The following is a 19,282-nucleotide window of genomic DNA, read 5'->3' as shown; positions in this document are numbered from 1 at the left end:
AGGCATTATGCATTTCTTTATTGTTATTTTTTGGCAGAGGAAGTAACCACCTCATTTTTCTCCCATATTTCACTAATAATTTAAGAAAAGAAAGAAGTTAATTGTATCCAGTTGTCCCAAAAGGCAAGTGTCATTTGAAGCAGCTTCTAGGAAAAAGCTGGGGGTGGAGGAAGAATAGCTTGAACTCTGAGAAGACAGTAGATCTATCTGTAGACTGGTAGTTCCCATGTCTAGAATATATTCTGGATGCTGCTATGCTTCTTCTGAAATAACAGGTTTGCAGTTTGGGAGTGCTTATGGATCCACCTTTGTCCCAGAAGCTCAGGAGGCCTCAGGAGCTAGGAATGTATTTTACCAACCTTGTTGGTATGTCAAATACAGACGTTCTTAGACAGGGACAGTCTGGCCATGGTGATTTATGCATTGGAAGCCTCAATACTTGATTACTGCAATGCATCTATGTGGAGCTACCCTCAGGCCTTGTCCAGAGGCTTCAGCTGGTTCCAAACACTGTGGCTAGACTTGTTGGGGGTCTGACTGTCGCCAGCACAAACCTCTGGTGCTCAAGTTTGTACTGGCTGCCCATTCACAACCGGGCCTGTTTCAAGATTCTTGTATTAATTTACAGGGACGCAGGTGGCGCTGTGGGTTAAAGCCTCAGCGCCTAGGGCTTGCCGATCGAAAGGTCGGCGGTTCGAATCCCTGTGGCGGGGTGCGCTCCCGCTGCTCGGTCCCAGCGCCTGCCAACCTAGCAGTTCGAAAGCACCTCCGGGTGCAAGTAGATAAATAGGGACCGCTTACCAGCGGGAAGGTAAACGGCGTTTCCGTGTGCGGCTCTGGCTCGCCAGAGCAGCGATGTCACGCTGGCCACGTGACCCGGAAGTGTCTCCGGACAGCGCTGGCCCCTGGCCTCTTAAGTGAGATGGGCGCACAACCCCAGAGTCTGTCAAGACTGGCCCGTACGGGCAGGGGTACCTTTACCTTTACCTTATTAATTTACAATGTGTTTTAAGAATTTGGCTGCAAGACACCTGAAGGATGGTCAAATCCCTTATATCCCTGTTTGATCACTGAGGTCTTTGGGGGGCATCACTGTTAGCAGTCTCATGTGGCTCAGATGCATGTAGCCACACATTTAGCATGGGCCCAATTTTATGGAACTCCTAATTGCAGTCAGACAGGTCCCCTGCCTACTGAACTTCTGGCACCTCAAAAAATATTTTTTTAATCCCAGCTGGTCTTTTAATTGAAGTTTGATTTTATAGTTTTAACTGGTTTATACTTTTTGTATTGCATATTTGTAAACTGCTTAGATTATTATAATTAAGTACTGGTATATAAATGAATTATTTAAATAAAAAACATTTAAATGTACATTTAAAAAATCCAGAGGGGTGGTGGTGCTTGATCTATATTGGAATCCCAGTAGGTAGCATGTAATGGTCTGTGTGCTTTTAACCATTTGCCTTCTGTTGCGATCCCAATCAGGACCCTATACCTGCAGTTTGCATGGAGGAATAAAGCTCTCATCTAAGCAAACAGGTGTTTTTGCCCAAATTCCCTGTTGCCCACCAAGCAAGATTCCTGATCTGGATTGCCCCTTCAGACACATGGCATTTTGTGTAAAAAAGACCAGCTACACGTAAAAGGTACAGCTACTTAGTGGTAGCAACATAGCAAGGGCTTCTTGTCTCTCCCTCAGCCCCACCTCTGGTCAACAGCTGGCCAAGATAAGTTCAACATAAAGACCAGCCTTTCTCCTGAACCTTCTGTTGCAGTCAGCTGCATATGTGGGAGCTCAAGGTATGCACAGGAACTCTCCATGAGACCAAGAATGACGATCATTTCAAGGTGGGTTCAGACAACCTGCTCACAACCAGCTTGGCCATCTTTGCTGGACAGCTAGCATGTTGAAGGGATGAAAATATCATCTAGCAATGCACCTGCAATGGGCAAGTTGTCTAGCGCCAGCTGAAATTGTCAGACGAGTAACTCTTCCTGGTGATGGACTTATCCTGTCTTTTCTCTCTTTATGTGCCTCTGTTGGAGTCAAAACTGGTCTGCCAGGCTTCCCAACTGGCTCCTTGGCCAAGACAAAGCTTGGAATGACATTTCCTTTTTTGCCCCATGAAGCTAGAAACCTTTTCCTCTCTTTTATAGTTCTTGTCACTGTCCACAAAGCCCTTTTGTCAAGTGTCTTCCCACCTCTCTCTTGACTTGCAACCTGGCCGGGTAGGCACACCATGTTCACAGTGAGTTGAGGCAATAGACATATTAAATTCAGAAAGAGGAGATACATGTGTCAGGCCAGGCGTGCTTTTCCCATGCAAAGCCCACATTTTCCCATTGTGGACCCATTCACTGAGGTAGAAGACCCACCTGCTATGGGGTCTCATTGAGGACATGCATGATCAATCAAAGCCAGTGGCTCCTTTGCAGACATGCTGAGTCATGCAAAGTCTAGGCTAACAGAGCACTTCCGCTGGAGTGGAGGGGATGCAAGTCATGCTTTGTTGCCACCATCTGTCATCATCAGCATGCAGTGTCTGGACTGGTGGAGACCAGTTGCCATTGTCTGGAAAATGCATGCGGATTCTCGCCACATTCCACATTTGAGCGAGTACAGATGTCGTCTAGAAATTTACATAACACCTTTCTTGGGACCAAATCAAGTGGCTGACTTGCTTGAATGCTGAGGTTTAAACACCAGACCAACTACTTAATAGATAGACAATTGTTGACTCTTGAGGTATTAAGAGCTTTGTGATGCTCCTTGGCTGAAATGGATGTAGACTCTAGAGCTGCAGTTTCTGATGTGACCACAAGATGTAACAATGACCTTTAGCATGAGCCTCACCTCCATATACCTGTGCCTTGGGCCAGGCCAGGCAGATCTAGACAGAACGCTGATGCAGACTCAACTTGATGTAATGGATGTGTTGGCGATAGATGGATGGCTCCTTGCTGCCTAGGCTTGCTGGCTGCATGCAACCAGGTTGGGCTAGAGATGGATCAGGCCCCTTTTTCTGTGTGGGTATCGGGGCAGGGGAGTGATACTAACTTGCTTTGAGCAACTGTTTCAAACACAGGTAGGTTTAAAATAATTTTATGCTTTGTTGGAAACACTATATCCAGTTTTACAACTATGTGCAGAGTACTAAATCAATAATATATAGTGCTAATGAAATTGCAGGTTCAATACGACCATGATGCCACCAGCCAAAATCACATCCTTACTCTCCTTCCTCCTTGATGCAAAGACACTTCTCCCCATTTTGCAAAAGACTAAATATTCCAATTTATTTTATTCAGCAAAATTTATATACCATTAGTCAAATCTCCTAACATTGCTCTCACTTTCTTTTGGTTTTGTTGCTATTTTCTCTTATTTTCCAAAAACATTAAGCTGCAAACATTTGAAGAGCACTTTGACTTTTCTGGGATATGTTCAGAAAAAAGCCTCCCTTCCCAGCAGACCTTGGCTATGTTATCGAGCTATCCTACCATTTCAGTGGAGATGGTGGTGAGGCTCAACAGGCCTAGCCAGCACTCCATGGAAGGGGAATGCACACCCTCAAACCTATCCCCCAATCTTCTGCAGCAGTAGGAAGGAAGTTTGGAGAACACTTAGGCCATTCCGAATAGGGGACACTGGCATGTTTTTTCCCCTCCCAAATGGATAGGCATAAAAATATCCATTCCACCCACTCTCTCCAACGTTTTATTGTGCAATCCTATTCACACTTACATCCGTGTAAGCACCATGGAGAACACTGTGATTTACTGATGAAGAAACCCAGGAATCAACTACAAGATATGGTAGCAAGAGAAATCTGGTTCAAATATAGTTGAAAACACCCTGATTAGTTGAAAAGTCTAAAAAGTGGAGTGGGTATTTGTACACTTAGTGGTCAAACCCTGAGGCATGAAGATTACACTACAACAGAGGCAGACATCCAGACACCATAGAGTTAAACAAGCCCCACACAGAGCAGAACACTGAGTGGGATCTTCCATCTCCTTTCTCCATTCTAATCTGATGAGGGTTGGGCGGTTGCTTCCAGTAGCACCCAGAGCATCTTACTTGTGGGATAGAAGCTTCATTTACCATTTAGATGATATGGATGCAGCTGAGAACTTTAAACTAGAAACACTTTCACTGTGCATCCTTTCAATAAAGGATGTGGTCACACCCCCCCACCCCGCTGCCAAGTAGATGCCTCACTCCCCCTCCAAGCAGAGAATTTCCTTTGCTGCTTTCTTTGATGAATCACAAGGGGGTTGCATAACATATTGAAGAAGCAATGGCAGAAGCGGAAGCCCTGAAAAGCCACCTGCGGACAAAGCCCTCTGCCCAATTATCCACCTCCCCACCCCAACTTCAGATGACAATATTGTGAGCAAAATGAGTTAGGTCTAGTTAGGCGGGGAAAATAACTTTGTAAGAGCAGAGAAATGGCTGAGTGAGTAAAAAGCACATTGCAAAGCTGTCTTGCATCACAGCGGACTCCAAAATGCCCAGCCAAAGAAATGCTGGATGAAGTGGACAGCAGAACTGGTTGGGGCAATGCGGAAGGTCAGAAACTGACCGGTGAAGGAAAAGGAGCAGAGGGTGGCAGTGGAGTGGGTGGAGCCCCAGGGTGGGACTTTAGAATCAGTTACCTGTTTCTCTTAGAGCAGTAATGGCTCGTGGGAAATTTGGGAAATGGGGGCTCCTCCCTTTTTCCAGATCTCTCATTTGGGTTGCAAAGCAAAAAGAGAGAGAAGGCCCAATAAGAGAGACACCCCAGAGCATGTGGCCTGCAACTTAACACACTGATTTGTACTTCGAAAGAATTCAGCTCCTGAAAGAGGCAAACGGAACAAGATTACTTTGGAAATGGTGGCTGTGGCTGCCTTGACGCAGACCACACATGATGCGTTATTTTCTCATCCTTGCTCTCTTGGACAAGTTTAGACAAGTGGTGACGGGTGTCTTAAGTCACATGGACTTCTTGAGAACTGGGCTGCAGCAACCCTTTCTCCCTCCCTTCTTCAACAGGGCCTCCCCAGCCTAATTCCAGGCCAAACTTCCTCTTCCTATCCCTTTTCTTTGTGTAGTGAAAGGCATTTGTCTGTTGGCTGTTTCCCTCCCTCCCAGCCTTTCAGAGTTTCTCAAGAGTTCCTCCTACTGCTCTTATTAGTGGCTTCTCTCTGTGCTCCCACCTGCCCTGCCTCCTTGGGTGGCTATTTTGTGCTTAACCCCAGATTGGCTTTCCAACAACAAATCCACCATTCTCTTTAGCTTCACTCTTGGCCTTTGAAAGTCTCTCTCTGGTGTTGTTTCCACCTCACTGAAGGATCTCAGGCCCTGATGCTGCAGGGAGATGCTGGATTTGCCCAAGGCATGAGAAGTCCAGGTTAAACAAGAAAGAAAGAAAGACACCGTCTAACTATGCACTCTCAAGGTGGCACAAGAACTGGGAAGCTGATGAGACTTCAGAAGAAACCAAAAATCCAGTGTCACATATAAATGGCTAGTGGTTAATTCAGGTTTCAAACATAGTAAGAGACATACTTACCCAAACACACTATTGTCAGTACTCAGTCACCCTTATTGAATATAACAATGAATATACTACAACCTGTTTAAATACAGATGCTACTATCAGTGGGACCACTCCCAGATCTGGAAAATTTATCTTTGCACCTGAGGAAGCTGCACAGCAGAGATAGCCAATGGGTTGCCCTTCAGAAAAACATTGGACTCCAATTCCCCCTAGCCAGCATGGCCAAAAGTTAGGGATGACGGGAATTGGGATCCAGCAAAATTGGGTGGGGGAACCATGTTGGTTACCCCCCACTCAATAGAGAACTGTGAAAAGAGCAGCTCTGAAAGGTTTGCCTATGGGAACCCTTCAGACATGTCCTTCGTGGAGCTGTTAAGATGTACACTTTGGCTAGAGAGGTCTTTTTTTATTCAACAATATTCACGAGAGGGCTGTACATATAAGGAAACTTACTCACTGAACATAGTATATCTATCTTTTCGTCAATTGCCCATTTTTCTTCTTTAACATGAAATGGCAGCAACAGCTAAGCCTGCTTTGACATGCAAAAGTGCAAGGAACCCCTTACACAGCTATGACAGATGTTTCCTGAGCAGCCCCCAAGCTGTGGGACCAAGACAGTGTTGCCTCGCCAGCAGGAAACCCCACACCTTTCCCAAACAATTAGAAATGCCTCACACAGCTGAGCTACATGCTTCCCTCCTCCACTGCTTCCAGGGAATGCCCTGTGTGCAAGTGCAGGGGCCAGGATCCCACTCCTGTGTAAAGCTCACAGACAGTGCCAGAGCACCATTGCACTAGGTATGGAGGGTCACCACTGGCAGAGGAACCATGAAACCCCATTGTAGGAGCTCTGGAAACAGCCATGCTGAACTACAGATCAGATCCTAGCTAAGGTTTCTCCACTCCAGGTCAGAGCTGTGGACAGCTATTCCTGTATCCAGACCAGCAGTGCATATTCTCAAGCCCAAAGATGCCTTGGAGGTCAGTCACCGGAACTGAGAGCTGGAGCAGGCAGACCATAGTGCTCTGTTGAGCAGGCAGAGGAAGAAAGCCCGGAGTCCCAGGACTTATGTTACGTCTGTCCAATCCAGAGGCTTCATCTAGCCAGCCGATCACACTGACTCTGAGGCTTATGCATGCACACACATATACATACTCATGGATGGGTTATTACGTTAGGCCCAGGTTTCAAACCTCAAAACCTTCCTATGCATTGTGACTCCTTGTCATGGCAAAAGCAGCTGCTGCAGCATTTGCCCACTCCTGAACCAGGACAGAGACCTGAACAAGAGAAGCCAGACTAGGCCTGCCTCAGAGCTTCTAACTGAAAGAGGCCAGCTGTGTGCGTGCTTTGTGCTGTGAGGTGCATGGGGGCTGTACAAATTCTCATGGCAACTGGAAAGGAGCAGCAGCAGCATTCAGAGATGTGAGCGTGTCCCGCACATGCACAGCAACGGCAGCCGCAGCCACAGCAGGTGTGACCTTGTTTAGGAGGGCAGAGCAGCAGCAGCTCCCTCTTGTTCGCTCTTGTGGGGAAATCAAAGCAGCAGAGATGGTCAAGGCCGCCTGAAGCAGAAGCCTTGGGGGTTGCAATGTGAGGAGGAGGTGGAGGCATAGGAATGGGTCTGGGCTGACATGAACCATGCTAAAAACAGGTGCCCAAAGCCACCTGAACATGCAACCATCCAATTCTCCCTGAAGGGACGGACCATGGCACAGGTGGCTCCTATTCCTCACCTCCACGCACCTTTGTCCCTGGCTCAGAATGCCCAGGCAGAGTAGATCCATTTGAAACAATAGACATGACTAAGTTAGGACCATTAATTTTCATTATTATATTTATTTATATCCCACTTTTTCCCCTGACAGGGACTCAAGGCAGCTAACAGAGAAGTAGAAACAACTTAAAGTATGTGTCAGGGGCTCAGGAGCAGAGGCACAGGGGAGAGAGGAAACGGAGAGCGAAGGGGAAGAATCTGAGGGCAGCGTAGGGGAGTATGACAGTGGCCCGAGAGATTCCATGAGCTTCTCCAGCGATTCAGGAGATTCCCAGAAGGGGGCGCCGATGGCCAGGGCAAGGGGGGTCCCAGGGGGGACGCACCAGAAGCAAGGGGCCAGCGGGGACTCCTAAAGCAGCAGCTGGAAATCAGGACCAGCTTCCCCACCAGAGCGTAGCGGGGGGGGGGGGAGAGTCCCATGTATCAGGGCTAGCGTCCCCTCCAGTAGGGAGAGAAGATGAGTCAGGGCTGACCACGCCTCCATCGCAGAGTGAGGGAACGGAGGGGAAGTCAGATCCTACTAGCCCCCCCGAAGGGGGAAGCAGTGACAGGAGCAGTGTAACGGTCAGGAGAAAGGTGGCTGGCTGGGCGCGTGCGCCAAGTTCAAATGTACAGGCGTGCGGGACAGCAGAAAGTCCGAATTGGGAACCAGGTCCTAAAGCCCGCCGGAGGGAGGGGGAAGACTCAGGGGACTCAGCGTCAGAAGAGTCTAGAAAGGGCAAGACCCCAGCGGACAGGCGGACCCAGAGGAGGAAAGAGCAAAGGAAGAGGTGGAGCAAGGCTAGAGTCTTAAACTGGTGTCTAGGGGGAGGAGATTCAGACGGAGCTTCAGCGGTCTAGGGTTTAAGACGTAGGGCTGCACGCCGCGGCTTTGAAATCGAAACTGCGTTTCAATAAAGACTCTTGTATATAACAACGGACTGGCGTTGGTCCTTTGTGAGCTGGGACCTCGGGCAGCCCTGACAGTATGTATTTTTAAAAAGCAATGGGCCTATGCTGAGTAAAACTTATTTGATGGGTGGGGTATAAAAAAGATCATCATCATCATCATCATCATCATCATCATCATCATCCAACATTCTAGCATAGTGTTTTTATCTCCATTTTAATCTGCATACTCACTCCCTATTTTATATATTCATTTTGCATAAAACTGCTGAATTGGATTCAGAGCTATGGCAAGTCCAGATTTGGTGCTGATTTGTGTGGAAGTGGCCTGTGGTTGCCAGTGAGATTAAAGCTCTCGCTTCCCCTTCAACAAATCTGCAAAATTACTGAAGGACCTGATTGGACTCTCCTCCCCCCCCCCAAAAAAAATAGAAACATAGTTGAATAACTAAAATGGTATTCCGGGGCTCAGCCCCTAGAATGTTTTTAGGTCAGCTGTCAGATCAAGATCCTTTGCAAAGCAAAGATCCATATTATACATGCTCAGCTGATGGCCAAATGTAGCAGCTTTCATGGCTTTTGTTGGGAAGTGGCCTGCACTTACTACTAGGAAAGACTCGTGTCTCCTGCCGCAAAGCCTCCCTCTCAGCACTTTGGTGGGCTCTCTCTTACTGTGCCTGCCTTTATTGTGTTTCTGAGTCAGCCCCAGGCTTTGGACTCTCATGTCCCGCTCTCTCATCAGCACTGTGGGTTTTCTCTTTGCTCACCCCCTAGGTGTCTAGTCCTAGCAGCAGCTGTTTCTACCTGTCAGAGCAGCTGTCCTAACACCTCCCTTCACAAGCTGTGCTATGGGGCTGCTCCATGGACCCAATCCTGAAGCTATTTATCATGCCTCTAAGGCCTAGTTGAACTGAGAGACACCCCACGTCCCCCTTGCATGAGGCAGGATCTTCCCATGCTGGGAATTATCCTTCTCATTTTGCAGCCCTGTAAAAATTGCCAGGCGAAGGGAGAGAAAGAGGTGGTGCAGTGGCATTTTTTACTGTAGGATACCGAACATGGCATCATCAACAAACTTATGGGACAACCAGTAAACAAACGTGTTGCTTTTTCTTTTTTCAAATCCCAGCTGGCAGCACACAACTGTTCTAAAGGTATTGTATCAAAGGGAAAGCTCCCTCACCTTTACCAAATGTGCCAATAGATTTTACAATGGGAGAGTCCAATGGCATCAAAATGGGTTCCACTGTCCAAAACTGGTGTCCACACAGCAGTGAGCAGACCCTGCTATGCACACACACTTGTTACAAAGTGTGTTCACATAAGCGCGAGGCCATTCTCCAGCCCCTTTCAAAAGCAATTCTTCTGCATCAGTCCAGTCTTGCATTTGTGAATGGGAGGCTTCCTTGCCCACAGTACTGAGGCAGTGGACAGACTTCCATTTGTTCAGCATCCAATGCACTTCCACCACCCGATTGTGAAGCCGTACACACACAATGGTGTCAGCCACAACCCACATCTTCCCTGTAGTTTCTTGAGAAATACTGTATTTGATGGTGTTTTGATGGTGGCGTTGAGAAATTATATTGCTGGGGAACTTTAGGATTCCAACACAGAACTACATGTCAAAGAGTTCCCTGAGAAGAGTGAATGGCTATTAATCTAATTAAAAAACTACCACATAGCTAATAAACTCCTACTAGACAGCCACAGAAAGAAATGTGACAAGCTCAACACCTGCAACAGGATAGGAAGATACATTCTGGGAAGATGTGGTTGCCACTTGAGATGTAAGACTTTCAGAACTGTTGTGGGGGGTGTGGTTTTGTTTTGTTTTGTTTTTTGAGGAGAGGGCTTTTTCTGGACAAACATCAGTGGGTTTGCTCACACCAGAGTTTATTGTGTGTTTGCAGCTGTTTGCTTTCCCATTTAATTTGCAATATCCACATGAGGTTACCCTCAAACACCAATCTTTTCCCAACACAGGGGGAATGTGACGTTGGTGGAAATTGGGCTCCAAACTACTGCACTTGGAACTGCAAACTATTTATTTAGGGGTGGGCGGATCTATTTTCACTTTCTGCTACTCACCTTTCCATGCTCAGTACTATCTCAATACCGTCATTTCTTTTCCAGTCATATTCTTAATTATTTTCACTGCACTCCTGAATGGCGTACAGCCTTGTGGTTTTTACCCTTTTGATCTCTAAAATTTGCACAATACCAGAAAACTGTACAAGCAAACCACGCACACACACAAATCTGACCAAATACTGAACAGTATTAATCTCAAAGTATGTGCTGAAAACATACAATTGCTTTCATTTCTTTTCTGGCACACTCACGAATGGAGGAGTGTAGCCTTAGATATTTTCTTTTGATCCTTCAGATTTGCACAAAGTCAGAAAACTACAGAAGTGTGTGCTAAGAATCAAAAATTGCCTGCCCAGTTATCTGTACACATGCCCTGTCAGTATTTATTCGGCACAACTGAATCAGCAAATTAGAAGGCAGGGAAAAACGCAAAAGGGAAAGCTTACTGACATGAACAAGAAAGATAAAAGTTCTTCCTCATAGGCAAATTCATGTATATGCAGCCGTGGACTAATTCAAATGTGGGGTGGGGGGGAGTGCATTAACAGCTCAATAATGCTCAGTTGTGGACAAACCCCATGATTAAGCCACTAAAGGACTCAGCAGAGAATGGAAAGAAAGCTATACAAGAAATCTTAGAGATGATTTTCTTCATCGCTGCTGCCAGCTTCGAGGAGGAATGTTGCCATTGAATCTTGCTGGCTACTCTGGTGTGGTTCACATTTTAAAATAATGATATAACTAAAAGAATATATGAAATAAAATCTCATATCTGAGGCAGTCCCAAGAACAAGACACCCAACAAACTGCAAGATTGGCTGGGTGGAGAACAGACCCCCACAACAAATGAGGAACAAGGACAGCATAACTTGTAACTGTGCAGAAAGCAGGTAAGATGAGGTACTTGGTCCTCCAGAGTCTTCCCCAGCACTGCTGCTGCTGGAGATGGACATTCTGCATGCAAAGCATGTGCTCTCCTGCTCCAGACACATGAAACTACCTGATTGTAAGCCAGGCAGTGGATCCTCTTTGCTGCTCAGTGCTGCCTGCTCTGATTGGCAGCAAGGGCTCTGCTGAGTCTCTTTCCCAGTCCTGCAATCCAGCAGCTCACATCCAGCCCTCCTCTCTTTAGCCCCTACATTTCCACTGACATTCAGAAGTCATTCATGGAGCAAGATGTCAGCTTTGTAAGGACATGGAAGGAAAAGAGAGCCTGCATGATGCCAATGCAGTTGTGTGTGTTTCTCTCAGGTCAGACCTGGGCTGCCTGATCCAGGCTGGGGGCTTCTCCCAGATCCTGAACTACAGTAGACAGCAGCTATGGTTAGGCTATCAGTATTCATCAAATCCATAGACTTCATACTACCTGCCAACGGCAAGGGCGGATCCTGTGCCTTTAGAGGGGCCACCCACCCACAATGTTTTACTTGGCTGAGCCCTCGTTCCCCAGCACTCCAGTTCCTGATTCCTGGCCTGAAGTGCTGAGAGCCAGCACTTCCTAGGCTAGAGCAGGATGCTCTCACTCCTTTCTTCCCTCCAGGCAGAAGAGGAGAAAGTCTGTTCAACAAAGCACTGAGGCCTTGTGCTGGATGGAGCCTCGCTTTCAGGCTATGGGCAATTTTGTATAGACAGAAGCAGATACCGTCCACAGAGAATGTAGCTAGGTAGGCTCAGTACAGCTGCTACTGGGGGTGGGGGACAATGGGACAGAGATTTCTGCCCCATTCCCTCTCATTGAACAGCATGCCCCATGATGGATGGACAGGAGTACTCCCTCCCCACCCCTGCTCCGTTCATGCATCTGTAACAGCTACTGTAGGTAGTACGAAGCAGCGGTGTTAGTAACCGCAACAGTTAGTTGTGGCATGGTCAGTTTCCCCGATTCAGAGAGAATTCAATGGATGTGAAACTTCATGGTCACCATCTCAGCTGCAGCCCCATGCAAGCAAGCAGAAAGCAAAGAGAGAGAGACATATATATGTGTGTGTATATATGTATATATATATAGTGAGATATATATAGATATATCATTTTAAATGGAAGAGAAACAGTCCAGCAGGCAGCTAAACTCACCCTTTTGTACCGCCTATGGTCCACCAGAGGGCTTCAGATGCGCAAAACGATAGCAAAGAGCTATTAGCATATAGATGGCAACAGGACACCTTTTATTCAACAGCTTCAGATCAAGGAGGATAGGCAAGCTGCCTGCTCTGGGGAAGGGAGAGGAGAGGGTGGCCATGGTGGGGATGTCAGATCTCAGGGGCCAGCTTGCAACAACCTACGTGCTGGGAGGGTGGGGCTGGTTGAGTAGCACCATACAATATTGAGCAAAACTCAAAGGTGGGTCTATTTTATTAGAGCTGGGTGGGGAAGTAGCATTGAGGTTCCAAGACCCTCCTTCTCTGACTCAGAAGACTAGAACAAGTTTTCTTAGAAAGACTATGTGATAATCAGAAAGAAGGTGTTCCATAACTGTGACCCCAGGGATATGGTGGGCTACGAACGCAGCAAGAAGTATCCAAGCTGTTGTCAAAACCTAGTAGCCATCTTGGCTCACTGACCAAAACTTCACTTTCTTACCAAGGTTCAAATTAAGTAATGAAAATCCATTAATCAGAATCAAAATTCTGATTAACAACAGATTCAACAGAAGGGTGCTGGCCACTTTTCCAAAGGGCCCCCTTCCCTTCGCTTCTTGATCCCAATATGCTGTTTTGCCACCTGAGGTGCTTTCTTATTACTTGTTTCAAAGCCAAACTAGTCATTTGCTGTGCACAGGATGTCAAGAAACACCAGCAGATGGGGCTACAGGTATGACATCTGGACTGCCAATTGATAACCTGCTAGCCCCTGGTGTACATCCTTAAAAAGTGCTGTCAAGTTCAAAGCATATTCAGGGCTTATCCAAACTTCTTCTTGTTCCCCTGCTTTCCTCTGGGGAAAACCGTTCTTTAGCACTCAATGGGAGTTCAATTTGGGTTTTCTCTGGATTGACGTTTGCTCTGATTTAGAGCCAGGCAGTGGGTTTTCCGTAGGAAAGGAGTGAGACAAGTAGGAAAGGAGTGAGACAAGTGTTGATGAGCCCTTGGAGTCGGTCTACCACAAGCTAAAGATGCTACCACTTTGCTTTGTCATATCGCCATTTGAGTTTTCTTTTTTGGGGGGTGGGGGAAGGTTTGTATCTTTCCCTCACATATGATGGGAAGAATGGTACAAAATGCACAAACAAACACAGAGGCCATTGTGGGAGCAACTCCTATAAACCAGAATGTTGCCAACTAATACATGGGCAGTGGTTATTTTGAAGGTAGTATATATTTGGAGCTCCAAAATCTTTTAACAAAGTCTGTCAAACAATGGTTCTTTGAGTAAATGGAGCAGAGGTGGCAATACAAGTGAATTAGTATCCAGTTAAACAACAAAAGACATCAGATGAGAAGGGTCTGTTGGATCAGGCCAGTGGCCCATCTAGTCCAGCATCCTATTCTCACAGTGGCGAACTGGATGGTTATGGGAAGTCTACAAGCAGGACTTAAAAGCAGTCTCCCCTCTTGCAGTTTTCCAGCGACTTGTATTCAGAAGTATTACTGTCTCCAATTGGGGAGGCGGAGCATAACCATACTGGCTATTAGCCACTGATAGCCTTATCTTCCATGAATTTGTCCAATCCTCTTTTTAAGCCAACCAGATTTGTGGCCCTCAATTTCTCCCGTGGGAACAAATTCCAGTTTAATTATACACTGTTTGAAGGAGTACTTTCGTTTGTCCTGGATCCTCTAACATCCAGCTTCATTGGATGTCCACGAATTCTAGTGTTACAAGAGATGGTTATTACATCAAGATAATATTGGGGTCTTTTTGTTAGGACTAATAAGAATGGACCAAGCAAACTTTTGAATTTTGGGGTCGCTCTGAACTTGGTGGGCAGTAGATTCAGGACAGAAAAAGAAATTACTTTTGACATAGCATATAGTTAGCTTGTGGAATCTGATTCTACCAAATGTGGCTTCAGTGGCTTTAAGAGGGGATCAGACAAATTTATGGGGGTCGAAGAGGCCTGCATTGAAATTAAGGTAACAAATTGAGCCATGGCTATTAATTTCAATGGGTCTATTATGAGTAGAGCACAACTCAATAGTTTTAAAACTCATTTCCTCAGTTGTATTTCCTGAAAAATGTGCACACTCATTAGTTGCTATAACCATTAAAGCATCTTGGTCTGTGACTGAAAAGTGCTTTTATGTACCACAAAACCTGCTGCTCTCTCTGTGCACAAGAAAAAAATAAATCATAGAATATGACTTGAAGACTAAGAAGGCCCCATTTCAGCTAGAAGGAGCTGGTAACAATATGATGCTACAGATTCAGCCCCACTGAGTTCAGTGGAGCTTACTTCTAACTAAGTGGGTATAGGATTGCAGACTCATTGCCTTGAGCAGCTTTGAACTGTTGCTGGGAGCCATGAAGGCATAATACAAAGGCTTGTCAACCTAAGACAGCTTCTGCACTTAAGTGACTTCCCACCACCCCAGCCCAAACTGCAGGTGAAGTGCACAATTCCAGCTTAGAAGCAATTCTACCTGAAGCTTCGCTGCCCATTCAAACTCCACAATCTTTGTTGGTTGCACTCATTTGCACTCTGCAGTTTCCAGCATCACCCAACTAGTCCTAAATCTGAAATGACATACTTTATCTTGGGTCATATGCAGAAAAGCTCTTAGTTCCCCTTCTGTTCCTTCTTAGCACATACACCCAGTCACTTTCCTCTTGCCTCCCCCTCCTCATGTGCCAAACTCTGAAATTTCAGGTGGCCTTTCTTCATCCTGAAGCAACAGGAGCACCCTCTCTACACCCCACTGCTTGGACTGACAGTCCTCTTGGGATGGATCTCACAGAAGCATGTCCTATTGCCTTACCTGGGGGTACCACAGACTTACACTGTCCTGGGAGGGAAACACAGGGGGCTTTTTGAACCTAAAAAACAATTTCTGCAGACATTGAGCCTGTCAGGAAAGGTGCTGGGTTCCTATTGACCCATGCCCACATCATCAAAGCATCAACCACACAATAAACTGCCAAGGAAGTTAAGGAAGTTTAGTATCTGTTTTTTGAAACGATCATTAATATTTCTATAAGGTATAGGGTACCACTAATATAAATATGCATCTCTCTATGTTTAAAGGCAGGCAGCTCCCCTGAAGCATGTAAGAGGGTCCAAACCTAGAGCAGATCTAGCACTCAACAGTGATGTTATAAAACCAGATTTACACTGCAGGCAAAGGTTCACGTGGCTGCAGCCCAAGAGTGTTGTGCCTGCCTTTGCCCTCAGAGGCCCAAGTCAGTTTCCCATGGACAACATCCATGGACAAACCAACACTCATGATCCAACCAGGCTCCAATCCTCTGGGGAGCACCTGAACTTTGTTTCTTGGCACAACCATTTGCAGCCCCCCAAGTGATTGTCCCCACTACCTTCCAATCCTTGGTCTGTAGCCCCCAACTAGGAATCTTGGTGAGAGCACACCTAGAAACTGAACGTTGGTGATGTCTCACCTGTGGCGGCAGCGTCGTAAAAAACGCATGATCTTGCGAGCAGCTTGGTCCTGCTTCTTGGTGAGCAAGCTGCTTCTGCAAGAAAGGAGGGAAGGAGGAGAACATCAGGGTCCAGGAGATACCAAGGAGGAAGTGGGGATGGGAAAAGGCCATCTAAGTAAGTGGTAGTAGAGCATCTGCTTTCATGCTGAAGAGCTCAAGTTCAATCCCATACATCTCCAGTTTGGCTGGGAAAGACTCTCTTCCCCTTTCTGGAACCCTGAAGAGCTTCTGCCAGTCAGTGCAAACAGTAGTGAGCTATATGGACCAACTGCTTGCCTGTGGTATATAGAGCAGTTTAATGCTCCTGTGAGGGAGACTGTCCGAGCTGTAAAAACTTTAGTGCTTTTACTCATAATAAGGGAGGCTGGCTGACAAAACACTCCATGTATTTTTTTGCTAGTTTCTTTTTATTTTGTCTGTTATACTTTCTCTCTCTCTCTCTCTCTCTCTCTCTCTCTCTCTCTCTCCTTTCTTTTTTATTGTTCCTTTCTTTTTTGTTTTGTTTCTATTCTTTGTTTTTATTCCTTTTCTTCTTTCTTTGGAGTTGTATGTTTGGAGCCTTTATTAAGGTCCAAAGACTGTATACTATACTGATGGGGTGGCTGATGGTCAATGGAGGACCCTGGGTGAGAGAGAGTGAAAGGTCGGTCTCTCAGGGTGAGAAGCTGGGAGGAGAAAGGAAAGATCCCAGGTGAGAGCTGGGTGGAGCTGCTGTCCTCTGTGGGTGGTAAGGCTAACAATTAATTTTAAGTGAGGGCTCTATATTTTACTTATTCAGTTTGTATCTTTTGTAGTTGTAATTTTACTGTATTAGAGAAAATTTTAATATATTTATTTTTAGAAAGAACTATAAAAAACCAAAACACTTTATGAACATGGGCCTTCTTCCTACAAGGTCTTTGGCTAGAATTTTTCAGCCATCTGCTTTGATGCATATTGATTCATTCTGTCCTTCGTGACTGAATGCCACCCTCCTGTTGTATTTACCGATCTTGCAGCCTCCTTGCATTAGAAAGCCCCCACTTATCTGAGCTGCCCTTTTGTCCCTTCGCCCATCAGTGCCCCCTGCCTTTCTTAGCCCTTCCAATTGTGAGCTGGCAGGCACTCTTTGGTAACAGATGCAGAATCGTGGCTTCTGAGAGCAATAATGTTTGTTCCTATGCATTTGCTTGATTCATTGGGGGGGGGGGGTGTCAGAATCTAGGTTTCCTTGGTGCATAATTTATTCTTTTACTCAAGTGCACAAGCATCAACCTCTGCCTTACACCCCCTTCCATCCATCCATCCACTCTGCCTGGTATTGGCTGGCAAGTCAATGTGGGTGGGGGACTGCCAAAGATCAGTGAGGACTAGCCCCTTGCCCCATCTACCTTCTCCAGCATGCCCACCTCACCTGAGCTTCTGCTGCACGAGAGCAGCCGTCCTGCGACTTTGTCTCCTCTTCCCACATTCCTTGTAGCTGCGGTAGAACTGCTGGATTAGGACAGCAGCTCTCCGGCTCTGCTGGAATTTCTTCTGTTCGTAGTAGCTTCGGAATTTGCTCTGGATGAGGATGGCAGCTTGTATCATCTTTTTATAAAGTGCATACTGCAAGGGGAAGAGAGAGAAAGAAAGAGAGAGAGAGAAAGAGAGAGAGAGAGAGAGAGAGAGAGAGAGAGGCTGAAGCACTCCCAAAGGCAAAAATAACAGTCACTCAGGGAAAAATCCAGAGATGGGCACAGAAGAATTTCACTGCGATAACAGAAAAAGTACCCTGCTGCTTTTACTAAGCAGGGCACATAATAGGGGGAAAGACTGCATCTATAAATTCCATTCCTTGTTACCCCTAACCCCCCTCCCCTCCACTAGTTCTCCACACAAAGCAGCTCAATCTCTTGAGGATGGGCAGCTGAATAGGCAAAAAAAGGCTCTGCCCTGAAAATGCAGAATGTATCTCAACGCAAGGTGGATCATCTGTGGCAGGCCTTCCACACCTGATGGCCATCATGGTGCACATGTATGTTCCACAAACTGGAAGCTGACTGGACTGGGACTTTTAGGAAATATTAATGTTTCCTAATTAAGAGTGCTTTCTATGGACAATGACAAAAATATTTCAATTACTCCTCAGAGTATGGGGGGAAATGTTGTTGTTTTTTTTTAAAAAATCTAATCTGCTCTTAAGACTTGGTTTCCATTTATTGTGCATGTGTAAGAGACAGAGAAAGCACACGAACCTGCACACTAGGCCAAATACTTCACCAATTTTCAACCTGATAGTGGGCTGGTTCAAACATCATGCTATGCTTGTTTTACATGAATGGGCAGCATCCAATGTAAGGGTGGACAACATTTCCAGCTCCGTGGGCCAGGCCCCCATTGACCAGCTTTGACAGGTAGGTGAGGACAACCCACATGTCAATCAAATGATGTCATAATGATGTCATATGGGTTATCCCACTTGCACCTGGGAACCCATGTACAAAGTGGTCTGCAAGCCCTGAGCAGCTGATCCAGCAGGCTTTCATTCTCTCACCCAACAGCTGATGCACAGGAGAGCTGACGCCTGTTTTCCCTTGGCATTGTACAATTAGGGTTTCCAACTTGCCTGGAGCCAAGAGGAACAAGCCATGAGCCTTGGCTTAGTATTATGTGCAAACCAGCGCCACACAGAAAAAGTCGGCTCTGTTTCTACTTGATACACAAGGCTTGCCACGATGCTAGACTGGGCCAATGGCTGATCTAGCCCCTACTGTCAGACACATGGGTCACTGAATGGGGAAGCTGGACAAGATGAAGCTGCCACTCCTTGTTTCCTGGCTGCATAAGCTACCTCTTGGGGGTAGAGTGCCTCTAAACCAGAAAAGTGTACAGAACAGTTGGTGTTTGTGACTTAGGAATCTCTCCCCACTGCTCTACCCTAACCCACCGCCAAATTGTGCTTGAACCTCTCCCCGCAAATTGCCAAATCTGCATTGCTGCCAGATGATGTTGTCTCTCAATTCTCCTAATCAAGGAAGCAAACTGGTACGTTCTCTATATGGGGAGCAGTTTAGGGGGTCACCACACTTGTAGGTGAAGGAAGAAGGTGCTGGGAAAGAGGGGATAGGAGAGGACTCAGGCCCCCATTCTGACCCATCCTTGGCAAATTCTGCGTGCCTGTGAAATTGTAGGAATGGAAGGCCAGTGTGCCAAACTGGAGGTGGGCTTCCAGGGACCAGACAACTTCCCTGAATTTTCAGCTTTCATTTTTAAATTAAAAAGCACCTAGCCCACTTCAATTATATAAACTTAAAGGAAAATGGGCAGGCTGTTTCTGAGCCAGTTTCTTTCCCTGCCGTCCAGAGCTTTGGCCATTGAGTGCAAAAACATACAAACAAAAAAGCTAAGGAAATT

At 46.2% G+C, this 19,282-nt stretch overlaps 1 protein-coding gene across 3 annotated transcripts in view; it reads right to left on the bottom strand.

The window, feature by feature from the left end:
* Window positions 1–19,282, bottom strand: part of CAMTA1 (calmodulin binding transcription activator 1) — a 709,235-nt gene that overhangs the window by 3,989 nt on the left and 685,964 nt on the right. For 2 of the 3 annotated variants that reach the window (XM_079986723.1, XM_079986724.1), the window contains 3 exons: window positions 17,301–17,494; window positions 15,866–15,940; window positions 12,386–12,416 (listed from right to left, as the gene is read on the bottom strand). In XM_079986723.1, the coding sequence (XP_079842849.1) occupies window positions 12,386–12,416; window positions 15,866–15,940; window positions 17,301–17,494 (300 nt within the window). The remainder of the gene's footprint in view (window positions 1–12,385; window positions 12,417–15,865; window positions 15,941–17,300; window positions 17,495–19,282) is intronic. The other variant, XM_079986722.1, reaches the window with a different exon arrangement.

This window comes from Podarcis cretensis, assembly GCF_951804945.1.
Source record: "Podarcis cretensis genome assembly, chromosome: 8".
Lineage (NCBI taxonomy): Eukaryota > Metazoa > Chordata > Lepidosauria > Squamata > Lacertidae > Podarcis > Podarcis cretensis.
This window is presented reverse-complemented; position numbering and strand designations above follow the sequence as displayed.